This window comes from Artemia sp. Qi Xiang Cuo, chromosome 8 (genome assembly GCF_049724085.1).
Source record: "Artemia sp. Qi Xiang Cuo chromosome 8, ASM4972408v1, whole genome shotgun sequence".
Classification (NCBI taxonomy): Eukaryota; Metazoa; Arthropoda; class Branchiopoda; order Anostraca; family Artemiidae; genus Artemia; species Artemia sp. Qi Xiang Cuo.
In genome coordinates this window covers 51463924-51479916 of record NC_142801.1, presented here as the reverse complement: position 1 = coordinate 51479916, position 15993 = coordinate 51463924, and the positions used below count along the sequence as shown (strand labels likewise).

Here is a 15993-nt window from a genome sequence, read left to right as displayed (position 1 = left end):
CCCGTGGCGCTTCCCCCAACGCTCCCCGGCGCTTCCCCCAACGCTCCCCTGACTCGTGGCGCATCCCTGTGGCACTTCCCTGACCCGTGGCGCTTCCCCCAACGCTCCCCTGACTCGTGGCGCATCCCTGTGGCACTTCCCTGACCTGTGGCGCATCCCCCGGCGCTTCCCCAACCGTGCTCCACAGCACGTCCCGGTCCCTACTGGTGCCTTCCGGGCTCCGCGACCCTTATTGTAAGCCACCGCGCCAGTGTTCCGATTTCCAGGATTGAACTTCAGACGAGAAAACAGTACAATTAAATTCTGTAAACCATTAACTCAGTATATCGTCAACAATGTTTCCCCATCACTAAAATATTGGCAAGGCGTTGTAAGATTGAAGACTATTTTAAAATATCCGTGCACAAATTACGGGATCCATATGTGACAAATAGATAAATGGGAAAAATCTCTCAGTTCCTTTCACTTAAAACTTTGTGATAATCAATTGTGAAAAATAGGAGATTTTGAGTTTCAAATGGTGAGCCTTAATTGACTAGAAATTACCCTTGAAAAATATTCGATTATGAGATAGTGGCGAAGAGATAGGGGGGGGGGGAATGAAAATAAAATATAAAATATTAGAAAAATATCATTTTTAGTTTAAAAGTCGTTGATTATTAATATAAACTACATATAAATATTAACTTATGAGATAGCGGTGAAGAGATAGCAAAGATTAGAAAAGAGTGGTTTCTTTGCAAAAAATTACATTTAGATATGTAATAGGGGTTAATATCTCACAGAGATAAGTTTAGATTGGGATTGAAAAAGAAAAAAAACAATTGAAGAAATAGAAAGGTAGGAAAAAATGCCTACATTTGCATATCACGGCTGCACTTGAGCATGCGAAGGACCAGGTAGTGCATGCTGGAGGGACACTTCCTGACTTTGCATAAGTGGGGCAGCTCTTGAAGGCCCAGGCAATGTATGATGGAAGGTGGACGGGCCGGCGGCGTTATATTCTTGTACTAATGATTGCACTTGTTTTGGAGGCTTCGGCCAGCTACCATATTGCAGGACAGTAGCCTTCGCATGGCCCGCATTATTAACCCTCGCTTTCTTAGCGGGTGTTGGCGATTGGCATTCTTCACAATTGGCCTTAAAAAGAAGAGAAAAAATTAGTATCAAAATAATTTGCCCCTTTTTTACAGAAAGAAAGTTATTAACTACAATTTTGTTTAGACAAAGTATTGCATTTTAGTAAAGCAAAAAACCCATATTCTCTCCCCTAAATTTAGGAGAATTAACCCACCCTAAGTCTACCCTCTCATTGAGTTAATCTTGTGTTTTATTCAAGCGAAAGACATATCTTACTACCTTTTGTTCAAATGTTATAGATAAAATCACTAAATGATGAAGAAGCAATTAGGGTAAGAAACAATTATCTTTTCTATTTTGTCACTATTAAAAGTGCTAACCCCCCCCCCAGAAAAAAATCCTGGATTCACGCTCCCCTTCCGGGAATATAAAAGAAACTTTATCGAAAGAAAGCTTGAAAATAATCTGTTTCTCTTCTCCAAAATAGCACATTGCATCTGGGCCTAATTATTAGAATTGGCTCAAAGTGTTTTAATTTTGACGGAGAAACAGTTCCTTTTGACTTTGGCTGCTGCGTTCGTAAACACAGAGGGGAAAGGGTGACAGCTAATTATAGGCCTCGCGCCGGAGAGCCTTGTGTCAAACCAGAGCGGGTTAATAACAACAGTGACGGAAGTCAATGCTCGCTTTTAGCTAGGATATAGAACACTTAAAATTACATAAATTTAACGAAATGATAATTATTTCTTTTTGCGAGAGTTTTGTTGTAAAACGATGAGGGGGGGGGGTAGGTTTTGAGGGTAAAAGAAAATATTGTATGTATTTAATTTTGACTGAGAAACAGGTCCTTGTGAATTTGGATGCCGCGTTCGTAAACACATAGGAAAAGGGGTGAGAGCTAATTTTAACCTCGCGGAGAGCATTATGTCAAAACCAGGTTAGGTTAATAACAACAGTGACGGAAGTCAATGGTCGCTTTTAGCTAGGATATAGACACTTAAAATTGCATAAATTTAACGAAAGAAAATTATTTCTTTTTGCTAGAATTAAGGTCGTAAACAGTGGGGGAAGGAAGGATGGGGTTTACGTAACGAAAAAAGAGCGTATTTTACACTTTTTATCGAGTATAAACATCATATAGGGACGTTTGTATAGGGGGGGGGGGGTTTACACGAATATATTAGAGGGTGACCACGGAAAACAATTTTATTTTGAAAATAAAAATTAAAAAATAAATTAAATTGCTAATTGTGGCTGCCAAGACTTCAATTTCATCAATAATTTAATGTGTTCTATCCATTGTGTTCTGGAACTTTCTGATAATTTAATCACATTGCATGCCCGTTATATACGAAATCTCAAGGGCGAATTGTTATGTGACGGGGAAACCATATGTAACCAGCCCTCTGATTGGCTGAAAAGGGGGATGTAACCGACTCGCTGATTGGCTGAGAAGGAAACACGTGATCTAACTGTTTCCGGGAAAGTCATAACATTGCCTAGAGCAACAACAACAAATACTATTTCTGGACACCATGATATTCATCCCTAGCATGCACTTGTCCAAAACAAGATTATGTAAATCCAAGTGAGAAAATTCCTGTTTTTTCATTCTCACTGAGAAAACCATATAACAGACATGAATTGCTGTTGACATCCATAAATGTGACAAAGTCCCTGTTTTTCAAATTCTCACTGACAAAAACCATTAAACATCCATGAAAAACATCAAATAAATCGACCAACACACATAACCATCCAAGAAAACATACATAAATGTGACAAAATTCCTGTTTTTCAAATTCTCATTGACAAAAAACCATAAACCACGTGGTTCTCGTGCCAATATATGCTGTTAAAAAAAGTTGTAGGTGGCAGCAGGGGTGAGGGTCACGAGTATAAGATAGCTTTCTACTTATATACTATTATATATACTGTGGTTCTACCCTAGTAATGACATATGGATTGATGATAGATAGACTTATCTATCAACAAATGAAATAACATCATTTTTATACAATCTTAAAAAGGACTTATCCCAGATTTGCCTCTCAATCACTCGGACTTGCTGTCTTGGCCTTTTCTAAAATTAGCCATGTCTTGATGCCGGCAAAATACTTTATTTAAATCAAGTATTTTTTCTCTTACACTCTTTCTCGTAATATAGCTTATTAATATTACTCTGTATATTTTTAACTCCAGAAAATTTTGAACCAGCTAACACAGGCAACAACAGGAAGAAGAAGACGGACAATAGAAAATTCAAAACTTTCTCTCCTCAACGAAAAAAATAATAAAAAGATTTTGCTTACAAGTCCAGTGAACATTGTCCGTCGCGCGTCAACCCAAAATCAATCCACTCTTTTATCCCTTATTTATATGACTATCTTACCTTAGTTCTGCCAAAGGAATGACATATGGATTGATGATAGATAGACTTATCTATCCACAAATGAAATGACATCATTTTTATACAATCCTAAAAAGGGCTTATCCCAGATTTGCCTCTCAATCACTCGGACTATCTGTCTTGGTTTTTTTTTTCTACAATTAGCCATGTCTTGATGCCTACAAAATACTTGATTTTAATCAAGTATTTTTTTTCTCTCATAATCTTTCTCGTAATAAAGCCTATTAATATTACTCTGTATATTTTTAACTCCAGAACATTTTGAACCAACTAACGCAAGCAACAACAGGAAGAAGAAGACGGACAATAGAAAATTCAAGACTTTCTCTCCTCAACGAACTGATGGGAGGGATGGCTGAAGATATCACTGATGTAATGGCCAAAGACTTGCCGGTTATCATAATACCTCTGGTGGTAAGTTCCTTTATTTTGTCGAGGTAGACATATTTTCTATGGAAATAAACAAAGCACTGGCACTCTCTCTCTCTCTCTTCTCTCTCTCTCTCTCTCTCTCTCTCTCTCTCTATCTCTCTCTTTCTCTCTCTCTCTCTCTCTCTCACTCTCACTCTCCGTCTTTTTCTTTCTCTCTCTGTTTACAGACATAATAAATCTTTATATTGATACAATATACCTTTTCACAGGCACAATTTGCAGAAATGAGCGACTACGACCATCCATCTGAATGTGCCTTACGCGCAACATGCCTGGCTAATCGTCACATAGTTGGTACATATGGTGGAGTCGGAAGAGCAGTTGCTAACATGGTTACGTGAGTTCAAAAATTAAATTCGATACATTGAGGCGCTTGATGCATCAACTGTTTTCTTGAAGTATATAATGTGATAGCGTAAACTAATGGTCGTAAAAGATCGAGAGAGGGCCTATTCGAAAGGAAATTAAAAGTTCTAGCGTCATTTTTAAATGACCAAAAAGATTGTGACATGGGAAAGTGGCATCTTCTACCATTTTGTGGCACGAAACTACGACCTTGTTCCAAATCAAATTACTATCGATTGAAAACTCTGAGACAGCCAATTGATCTAAAAGAATCAAAAAGTTTTTATTTAGCATTGCAATTGCAGAGGAAGTAATGCCGCACGGTGGCACATTCCTTACTGAAAAGGCACGGATAGGATGCAAGATAAAGGATTAATGTGAACATTTATCTTAATTCTTAACTTAACTAAGTTGATTCACTTGATGTCTTATTAAATTATTATTATTATTATTATTTTATTACCCATTATTAAACATACAAAATGTTGTAAATGGAGTACAAGAAAAGAAAAAAAATAACAACAAGATATCCAAAGAAAATTCAACTACAGAAAAACAAGATTAAGAACATTACTACGACAAAAAAAATTGACAAATTTAAGTTATTGCGACGTACAACGAAGAGTGCCTTGGTTCAAATGCCTTTGCAAATCGAGCACGGCGATTCAGTACAGCTTATGTTTAATGATGTAGAATTGCGCATCAGCTATTACGAAGGAGGGGCGATTACCAGATGCCTAAAAGATCGCATTTGAATGCCAAAATCGTCTAACTCTCTGTGAGTCTTTAAAAAGATACAGGAAAGGTTTTTGGAGGGGTGATGGATTGATCTCTAATTTTCCTTCATTTATACTAAGCCTGATTAACGGTGCTGCGGATGATACATCCCTTCTTATTGCAGAAAAGTGTTTCTGACTTTTATTTTGAAGGTTTATTTAACTGAACTGATTTACTTTACATTTCATAAAATTACGTGCAATGCAGAAAAATACTTCTGACATTCATTTTAAAGGTTTATATAACTGAACTGATTTACTTCGCATTTCATAAAATTAGGTGCATTGCAGAAAAGTCTTTCTGACATTTATTTTATAGGTTCAATTAACTGACATGGTTTGCTTCACATCTCATAAAATTACGTGCAGTGATGTGCAAGTGCGCATCAGCTACTATGAAGAAGGTGTGAAGGCTCATATTGCAGGCGGGAGGGAGATGCCTCGATAATTGCATTTTAATGTGCCTAGGCAGTATCCCCCCGGGAAATTCTCCCAAGAAAACTCTCCCCAGAAAGTTTCCTCCCCGCGGAAACTTCCCCCTCGTGGAAATTTCCCCTGCGGATAATTCCCCTCTCCCATTTTCCCCAAACGCATCCGATCAAAATTTTGAGACAGCCGTTTTGTTTAAAAAAAGTCTAAAGGTCAAATAACCGTGCCTCCGCAAGTTGTCCATTGTTAAGATACAAGGTTTTTATGGGAAGGGTGGTCGTATAAACTTTGAAGGAGGTAGATGCCTCAAAGTGTGCATTTTAACGCCAAAACATCCTAACTCTCACTGAACCTTCAGGTAAATACAGAATTGGCTCTAAGGAAGAGACGGGGTGGAGGTAGAAATTGATAATTAATCCCTCTTGATTTCTGGGAATATATATTAAAATATGAACATTTATATACTGATTTTTGGGGATTATGGGAATATTTCTAGGAATATTATTATGAAAGTAAAGAGTAACATTAAATCCTTAAGCTAGTAGACTTTATTCCGTATAGGAGGGTGGCTACCTCTTCCTCATCCCCAACCTCCCCCTCGTGGTCGTAATAACTTTGGAGGAGGCTCCCTCAATTGGAATCGACTTCTAGTCCTTTTTATAATTCGAAAGTGATTTTAGACCAACCAGCCCCTGTCCTAAAACTAATTCTGATATCAGACATTTGATCGAAATTTTGAGGCACCTATTTTGTACTTTCTCTTTGGCTGCTCAATGTTGTATATGTGGGAGTTTTCCATGGGGAAAATTATTCGAAGGAATATTCCATGGGGGAGGTGGATTTTCAGGTTGCAGCGATTTTTCAGTGGGAGGGATTTTGTGGTGGAGGGGGGTCAAGGGGATTTTTTCGGGGGAGCGCCAACTCCCCATTTAATGCCCAAATAACTCATTGAGCCTTCAGATAAATAGAGAATTATTTTTAGGGTGGGGTTAATTAATATCTAATCTCTCTTATCCCCCGTTCAAGCTTTGGTCTACGCCTTAGTTAATCGTCCTAGAGGGGAAAAAAATATTGGTTCCCTTCCAATTGCGACAACCTTTTTCTACATAGCATAAAATAGAAATATAGATAAGTGTATTTTAAAGCCGAAAATTCGGCCATGAACACAGTAAAACAACATAAATGAAAGGCACAAATAACATACACTTTGATCATTGATCCTAATAAAACACTTAAATGAAACCCTACATTAACCTAATAATAGTACTTAATACTTTGAAACAGGGTTATTGAAAAAAGAAACCACTTAACACTTGGAAAAAACACTTAAATGAAACATTACATTTACTTTATACTAGGATATTTTTTTTAGTTAACAGAATTTCCAGTTATTCGCTATTCTGCAAATAAACTGAGGCGACGTACTATTTAAGACACCTGGAAGTATCAACTCATTTTCCCCAAATATCCCTTCCCTTATCGTAGAGAGCCCCTGGCACCGGCTCAAGCAATGCACCAAATTATCCTCTTTAACTCTGCAAAGCGGGCAAGTATATCTGTCTTAATTTTAACATCTTTCTTTTGAATATCTTTTAAATCTTGCGCTAATTGGCAGGCAATTAGCACTGAGCTGCATCCACAAAGTCATATATCTAGCTGTTAAATTCAGCTTAAGGTAGACCTCCTGCCCATAAACTACCTTTACATCTTTATAGAAACTTTAATGTTTCTGATTTCTATATCTCCTCACTCCATTTTTGAATCACTTGATTCTCTAGTACTATCTTAATCTCATTCTCCCAATTTGCATTTGTATCCATTGTCCTCTACTTTCATAGCCTTCATTCCAAGCAAAAGAAAACCCTATTTTGTCAAAAATGTCTTTTATTTTTATTGACCATGATTTTTTTTTCCCTGCAAAAAATATTACATCCGCATACCTACCGGCACAGAGTTGGAAAAGGCTAGGCTGTGTATCATGAGCCTTGCCAGGAAATTTCTTAGGGGGAGAGAGGGATTGGGAAGTACAATCAGGAGCTTTGTATTCAGCGATTTTAAATTGCAGTATTTCTCTTTTCCTATTTAATCACAATCTTTCAATGTATTTAAACAAAAGAGAACCCTATTATAGAGGTGGCGGGGACTTCAGCCAAGTAGAAGATTAAAGGTCACGTGGAATATCCATCAATATAGATAACAGGACCTCTCTCCGTCCACCCAAACTTCTCTAGTAAAAATGTTATTAAGAATTGATTCAACAAAAGTACTATTCGTCTAAGGTTTCGAAAAAATATTCAAATTTGGCCAGAATTTTTATTACAATCCAGCATTTTAATTCCTAAGCAAAAAAAACTGACAAAGTGGGACGCTACCAAAAATTTATAAGTATAATTGATGAATACTATTATGGCACAATTATTGATGTATACAATTTAACAGAAGGAAATAAAAGGTTTATGGGAATGATAGCTCACATAATATTCTGGTTAGACATGGGCATGATTTGAAAAACGATTAGAAACTAAATTTTAAAAAACAAGTTTTATTCAACTGAAAGTACGGAGGAACATTAAAACTTAAAACGGACTGAAATTACTCCGTATATAATGGGTGCTGCTCCCTCCTCAATCCCTCCCTCGTTACGACAAAATCCGTTTATGCTTTAAAAAATCTTCTTATTCCAATTCTACGGTCCTTTTGTATTAGCAGTCATTCCTAAAAAATTGGGATAAAAAGCCAAACTTTAGAGGGAAGATCAAGGAGTTGAGGAAGGGGCAGTCCCTTCCATATACTGAACAATTTCTGTTCATTTAAATTTTAATGTTACTCCTTACCTTCAGTTGGGTTTGGTTTTCTAGGTCAATCCTCGGGAAAACGAGGAGTCAAAAGGAGGAATTTGATTTTTCTAAGCCGTATTTTTATTTTTCTCGTACATAGAAAATGTTTTTCTAAAATATAGACTGCAGTTAACCAAAGGGAACAAAAGACAAACCACGAAAACAAAAACGAAACAAACAGCCACCTTCTCGCATGAATTGTAAAAAGGCGAAAAGGGCAAAGGGTATCAGAAACTGACTATTATCGATATTATCGATAAGCAGAATGGTCAACGTAGTCTAGCCCTTGGCGAGATTTTTTAATCCAAAGCCTGCTGCATACTAGCCTTTACTGTTCATTTATAATACGCGAAAAGGCAAAAAAATTAGAGCTTTGTCCCCTGTAAACCTTTAAGACAACCAGCTCACTTAACCTGCCAAGATTTCCCAAGCTAAACTAGGCCTATTATGCTAAGACTGAATTTGAATTTCAATAGTCCTTGTAAATGCAAAATACTTATTACTTATTGTTTACTGCGAAATTTAAGCCTTAATCATATTACAACACAGATTAAATCCTATCCAACTTTGTACTTTTTCCTGAAATCACCGAATACTGCACTACAAACGGTGATAGAACTTTTAAATCCCCCCTTCTCATGTTAAATTGCCGAATATCTGATTCTTATAAGCTTCTCATTCTCTAAGTCTCTTTGGACTGGGGAAAGCTGCAAATGTAACAAATTTTGCAAGCGTTGCTACTACATCTATTTAATTTCCAAAACGACAAATTTAGTGTATATTACGTGAACGTAATTTTGTTCTTATTTTGAAACGTTGTTAATATTTGATACTTTATAAGACAATTTGAACTATTACATTTGTTTAATAGTTGAGCCATAGGGTTAAACTGTGGATCCACCTTAATTACATTAGTAATTAATATTAACAAAAGTATTTTCACTTATTAATAAACTAAAATAATATTTCAGTAAACTAAAAGCCTATTAAATAAACTTTAATATTTTAGTTTTGTTATTTAGTAAACTTAATATTTTAATAAGCTATTTTATTTTTACTAAATGGAACTAAAATAATATTGGTATTTAATGATTTATGTAATTCGCTATACATAGTCAACTTATCAATAAAAAAAAGGTTTAGCATTAATACGAACGTATTGAATGGAAAACCGAAATTTTCATTTGAGAATATAATTTACCTAACATTTGACTGTGAACAAACCTCTTGTCAAGTTTTGAAGCAAACCAAATTCTGATTAGGTTTCAAACTAATCTACATGAAGTGGTTACTTTTATAATGATATGATGAAAATGAGCAATCAGAGATACTGAAACCATTTTAAATAGGGCTAAGAGTTCTATTTGTATAACTTCCATGCAATAGGCGTTTTCTATTTGTATAACTTCCATGCAATAGGCGTTTTCTATTTGTATAACTTCCATGCAATAGGCGTTTAAGTTAACTATAGCTCGTTAGCGTATTTCATCAAAAAATCACCCTTTTAAAGGATTGGGCTCAAATCAAGGCCGTACCCAGGGAGGGTGGTTTGACCCCCCCCCCCCGAAATGTTCGTCTGACTCGTAAAAACGTAACAAAATGGAAATGCTATGTGTTTTATTAGTTTTTTATTGTGTAACCCCCCCCCCCCCCGAAAAAATCCTGGGTACAGCCTTGGATCAAATCACTTGTAATAGATCATAGCATGGTCTATCACACTTTTTCTTTCGAGGGTTGGTGTCATTAGTGGTGCTTTGAACAAATAAACTTGAAGGCAGAATCGCGTTTGAAATGTTTTCTTCTGCCATATATCTTAAACTTGGCCAACTGATTAGAATGCGTCGTATATCTAATGATTCCTATATAGCGTAGAATAAAAAGTATATGGGCACCTGAAACTTACAGATGGAAAAAGATCAAAATCAATTCTAGGTACTTGTATGATATACCCCCTACCTAATATTCTTCTAATATGTTTCTCTGACGCTCAGTCCTAATGAAATATACCTAAGTATGATAGAAATATAATACTTTAGAAGCAAATCTAAGCTATTTATTTGCACATTAGGGGGGGGGGAGTAAAGTATAGCGGGTCTGCATGCCTAATGTGTCAGGTACAATTATTCTAAATATTATGTCAAAAGAATTGTTTTCTGACTTCACACTGTCGAAATACTTTACCCCCACCCTAATGTGCAAATATATAGCCCAACTTATGTATTTTACATCTATTCTGTCACTTCTCTTTGTCTTCTCTCACACTAAGCTGAAAGAAACTAACGAAAAAAAACTGGTTCTATAATGCGTCAATGAATGAATAACTTGAGCGGTAGGGGGTTTATCATACAAATACTCAATTCTAGTTGACAAAAGAAAGGGTACATATCGTACTTTCTTATAAATGAGGAAGATTCTCCTAGCCTTTTTTAGTATTTAAAGAGTTAAGTTATAGAAGGCAAGAACAAGTTTAAGAAACTTTGGTTTGCTTGGGTTGTAAAATGCTGTAGGGGCAAGACCATTAGGGAGCTCAGATGGACATGCAATTGTTCAGAGAACAAATCCATGTCTAGAATCTAGACAGTGCAATATCTTCTAATCCCAAATTCGATAGATTGTTCTGATATACAATTAATTACAATGAATTTACCATATAACAGAGAATAAAAAGTTTTCCAGGTACCTAAGACCAACAGATCAGAAACAATTTTGGCCTTAGTTGTTTGGTTGCAGATCATTTAGACAAACGGCTATCTATTGATAGTGAAGTATCAAGCCAACTTAATTTCTGGCGGTCGAAAATATTTCTAATCTATTGTATAATATGTATTTGACCAACTTGCAATAAAACTTATAAATATTCCTTAATCTAAATAAATATTTGTTTATTAGGTCAACTATCACTAGTCAATTCATTGGTTCCGCTGAATATACGAGCAAAGTAATGAAAGCTGCGAAGAAAGGAAGAAAAATGGAAGATTGTATCAGCCTGTATAATAGGTGCGAAAATCAATTGACCGTTGATTCGTCTAGATTTTTTGAACTTGATTTAGACGTTGATGATGTTGAAGATTTAGAAGTTTGATTATACCCGAAAGAAACTCTAGTGCATTTTTAGTTTAGTATGTTGCAACAGGATCAAATAATGGAGGTCAGAATGGTGGTTTTCAGTAAAGGCCAACTATAGCAGACAAAACTTAATTACCGTGAGTTAAGGGAGTCACATTAGCAAAATGATCTTCATTTTTATACAAATCCCAATTTTTGAGGTTGGGGTTACCAATTCAGGATTTTTCTTAATAAGATCATTTGTGTGAAGAAAAAAAGTGGACCCTCTGAATAAGAGACTAAGTTTTAGCCATGAATAGAATATCTTCTGAAGAGTGTATGGGACGTGCCTTATTAAACTTCGTGTAAACTCTACTAAAATTGATTCACACTTGAAGTAAAGACTTTTTGATCAGGCAGAGCTAGCTGTTTTGGGTGATGGTCAACATCAATATGTTGAACGAAAATAAAAATGGAAATTTACAATTTTAGAGTTGCCGTCAGTGGGAGTGAGACCGACACCCTGAAATTAACCACAAAGGTTGTTTTAAGTACTGAGCCACAAAAGCTCATTGACAAGCCATCCATTGCCTCGTTTTCAGATGCTGGGTTTCAACAAAGGTCTGCATCATGCGTTTTCTAAACTCCCTGTGATCACCAGGAGTTACTAAACTGCTTTCAATCACCATGCTCTCTCTAACGTTCAACCTGGGTGTGGTGAATTTCCAGATTTAATTTTGTGTCCCACAATTATTGTCGTCCAGATTCAAAAATGAAGCAAAAGGGCAAATTCACACGTTAGGTTTTGAAATTAATGAAAAAACTAAAAAGTAATGAAAATTAATTTAAAAAATAACAGAAAACTAATAAGAGATCTGGAGTATAATATACTAACAAAAATCTATACATTTTAAATCCAGTTCCTATAGATGTATGATAGGTATGCGGAGTATAATCCGGTTCTTTCATTCCTTTGATATTAAAGAAAAACTGCCAATTGCTGAGCACCATATTAAGTCACAGGGATTTTTGAATCTTCAATATATTCCCACCCTTCCAGCAGCAAGACAAAAATGAAGAAACAAAGAATAGTTAAGAAAAAGACAAAGCCAAATGAGTAATTTATCCGAACAAATCACAAATGAATGAACAAACCATTCAAAAACTGGATTGCGCACGAACTTTTTCCATGGTGATCAATGTAGCCCGTTGGTTTGTATTGAGACGACCAGTTTATCTTTAGGCAGAAAAGAAGGAATGTAGGTTGAATATTTTTTTTGTATTGAATTGTCGCTAACAGGGCTCATAAGACTATCCACAGTATCTCCATCTGATGCATCACGGACGCGTGTTTTTTTTTTTTTTTTTTTTTTTTTTTTTTTTTTTCGTATTAAGCCAGTGGCCATGGAAGATCGGGAGACAGTCCGTTTGAACGGAAATAAAAAATTCCTAATGCCCTTTCTATGTGACTGAAATATTGTAGGGAGCCTAGCCCCCTCCCAGAACTATCGTTTTCCAAATACATCCGATCAAAATTCTAATATAGCCATTTAATTCAGTCTAGTTATAAGACCAAATGACTATATTACTATGATTTAACTTGAAAGAGCATTTTCGCTTGCCCTGCTCTCACTCGCTGTATAATTGTCCATTATTAAAACAAATAGGGCAGTGACAAATTTGTCCCAACCCCTGTCCACCTGAATGTGTGTCATATATTACGTGCTGGTCTAAGTGGCGTCGTTTCTAAATGGATATCTCTTTTTATATTATTATTTGTTTATGTGCTTGTATCATTACTTCACAGTGTAAGATTGAGTGATTATTTGCATGCAGTTATGATAAATTATAGTGAAAATTGGAAACTGTTTATAAAGTTCAGTGAGGTAACACCAAAATTGAATTGGATATTATTCCTGTCTGGATTTATTTTGGTGAGGTCATAATTTATTCCAAGTGAGTTGTTGACCTGAGTTAACTTTAAGAGGATTATAAAATGGAATCTACTTTGCTTTTAGTTTGACATATATTTCGATATTTATTAATTCAGTATTGTTTCCTGAATTAGTATTGACTTTTTAATTTGTGTAGTGATTGCGATAGCCATGAAAAGCTCTGACGAAACGCCTGAACTTGTATAACCTATTCTCCGGTACTGAATTTTATTTAAAGCAATTTGTTAAGCGGAATTGAGGAGGATATTATCAAAAGACATGGTATGGAGTTTTTTGACGTGAATATAGTCAAAGAAGCTAAAAGTTTACTGTGGCAAATAGTGCACCTGAATCGGATTGCCCAGTACGTAAGGGGAACAATGGACTTTCTAATCATTTTAGTGACATTATTTCTCTGTTAAGATCTCTTGAGAGTAGCGACACTTTTGTACCTATGTTTGTGATAAAGCGACCTACAGAGGTGCCATGTCTCCCTGAAAATGCTTATACTTCTTTACTCTCTAAGTTTAATGAGCTACAAAAAGTGGTTGTTGAAATGTCAGGGAAACTTGACAATTATCAGTTGAATTTTCCTCAACTTCCCAAACCTATCCCAGCAATTGACACTCATACGACAGTTATTGTCTCTAAAGTTCCTTCAGATCTGTCTGATCCAATTAAACGCAAATCTTTTCTCGATCAAATAGCTGGGCATGAATTAGTTTGTAGTGTGAAATCTGTTAAAGACAGATGGTATGTCAATATCAATAAATCTGCAACTAAAGATTGTTGTACATCAGTTCAGAACTTTATTACCGGAGCAACAGTTAAAGCACGGTCTAAGCGCTTTTTTGCGATTCTCAGAGGTTTCCCAGTTGATGTCGACCTTTCAGTTATTAAAAAACTGCAAGATATATAAAGGTAAAATTGACTGGGTAAGACTGTGTGAGTCAAATCTGACTTTGAAGACTCTTTCACTCATTCTACTTATTTCAAAAAAGAAATTAAAGTTGTATATGAATTTCTTTGAATTCACGAATTTAAGGAAATACCTAAATAATGCTTCAAATACCGATCAAACGATCACTTTCAAAGTGCTTGCACCAGCAATGTCCAAAAATGTGCCAGATCTGCTGGACCACATTTCTACTAAGGATATTCCTTGTACCGCTTCTTCCAAATGCGCCAACTGTGGTAAAGATCACGCTTCTTATAGACCGTCCTGCCCCACATCTCTGGAACTAATATCGCGCTCCCACTTTTTGGAATGACTTCGGAGTCTTTCATAATATCTTTTAATATTAATGGTACAAAGGATAAGGACTTCGTTATTGATGAGCTCTACAATGATTTTGATTTGGTCTGTTTACAGGAGCATCTTCTTACAGACTTTAGCATTAATATCTAGGCCTACCTCTACAACTTCTAATTCTTGAACAATTTTAGTAACCCTGTATGAAGGCTAATTCTGAGATAAAAACAAAACAGTTTAAAGAAATTGTGGAGTAATTTATTTTATCGGGAGAACTGTCCCTAAATACCATATTTACCATGAAAATGCACCACCCCCTCCCACTCCTAATGAGGAAAAAGTTAGCTATCGACTATGTACAAGGTCGGGGAATAGGGGATTTAAACGGAAGTGACCCCCAAAATATGATTCATAAGAAAATTTCCATTACAGCTTAAAGTATAAATTCGGTTATTAGGCTCATATTGCTTTTTTTTCAAGTTTCATTTTATTTTCGGACTTATTTACCACGAACTGTTGGTTAATAATGCCAAATAGTGTTAGTGTGAAAAAAAAGAATATGTAACTTTTATACGATTATCAAGTAACTATATCTATCATGTCCAGGCATTAGATGGTCTTATATAAAAATGAGACTGCAATAAGTACTATATTTGAAAAATGGATGGTCGCAGGGTTGGTGGAAGGGGTGGGGGGTTAGTCGGTGACTATATAGTAATTATGAGGTAACCAAAAGAAAGAGATGCATAGTAGAAACCAACAATGAAAAACATGTATGTGTCGAGGGGGTATTTTCCACCGGGGGGGGGTATTTTCCGCGGGGGTACTTTCCACGGGGGTATTTTGCGCGGGGTATTTTCAGTGGGAGAGTATTTTCTGCGGGGGGTATTTTTTGTGAGGGGGAGGGGTACTTTCCGCTTTTCCGCGGGGGGTTTTTCCGGGGAGTAAACACCTAAAACCTTAGAATCAGCATGAAAAAAAAAATAATGTATCAATTGTAGTCGAAATTCCCTTTAAGTTTAAATTTAGTTGTTTAATTTAATTCTTGTTTGTTTTAAGCTTTAATGTTGCCCCATACTTATAGGTTGAATTTTGTCTATTTAATTTACATATCTAGAAACCGCAAACAATATTTGTTTTTAAATGAGTTAAATGAGGTTAATGACTTAATGAAAAACTGCTACTGGTATTTACAGTTCACATGTGTTAACTTTTTTTTTACAATCTTGAAGTTTTTGCCGCAATATCAGCAATAAGTGTTTTCAGGTGTGATTTCCAATCCCGTGCTCTGGCTCTAAAACCTACTCTGTAAAAGCCTTGATTTACTACGCGGATCCAAGCCCTACTTGAGCCTGAAACCGAAGTTAAAACCAATTTTGGCTCCCAAATTTTCGCAACGAAATTCCATTTTGTTTTTTCCCCAAAAATTCCCCGAATCTGACTTGTCCCCAAA

At 35.9% G+C, this 15993-nt stretch overlaps 1 protein-coding gene across 1 annotated transcript in view; it reads left to right on the top strand.

Annotated features, from left to right (window-relative positions):
* The window catches only part of LOC148949537 (uncharacterized), a 29927-nt gene extending 18530 nt beyond the window's left edge, over positions 1 to 11397 (top strand). Inside the window, exons 2-4 of the mRNA XM_089092719.1 lie at positions 3746 to 3904; positions 4132 to 4259; positions 11199 to 11397. Coding sequence (XP_088948845.1) covers positions 3746 to 3904; positions 4132 to 4259; positions 11199 to 11391 — 480 coding nt within the window. The 3' untranslated portion in view covers positions 11392 to 11397. The remainder of the gene's footprint in view (positions 1 to 3745; positions 3905 to 4131; positions 4260 to 11198) is intronic.
* The last annotated feature ends 4596 nt before the right edge of the window (positions 11398 to 15993 follow it).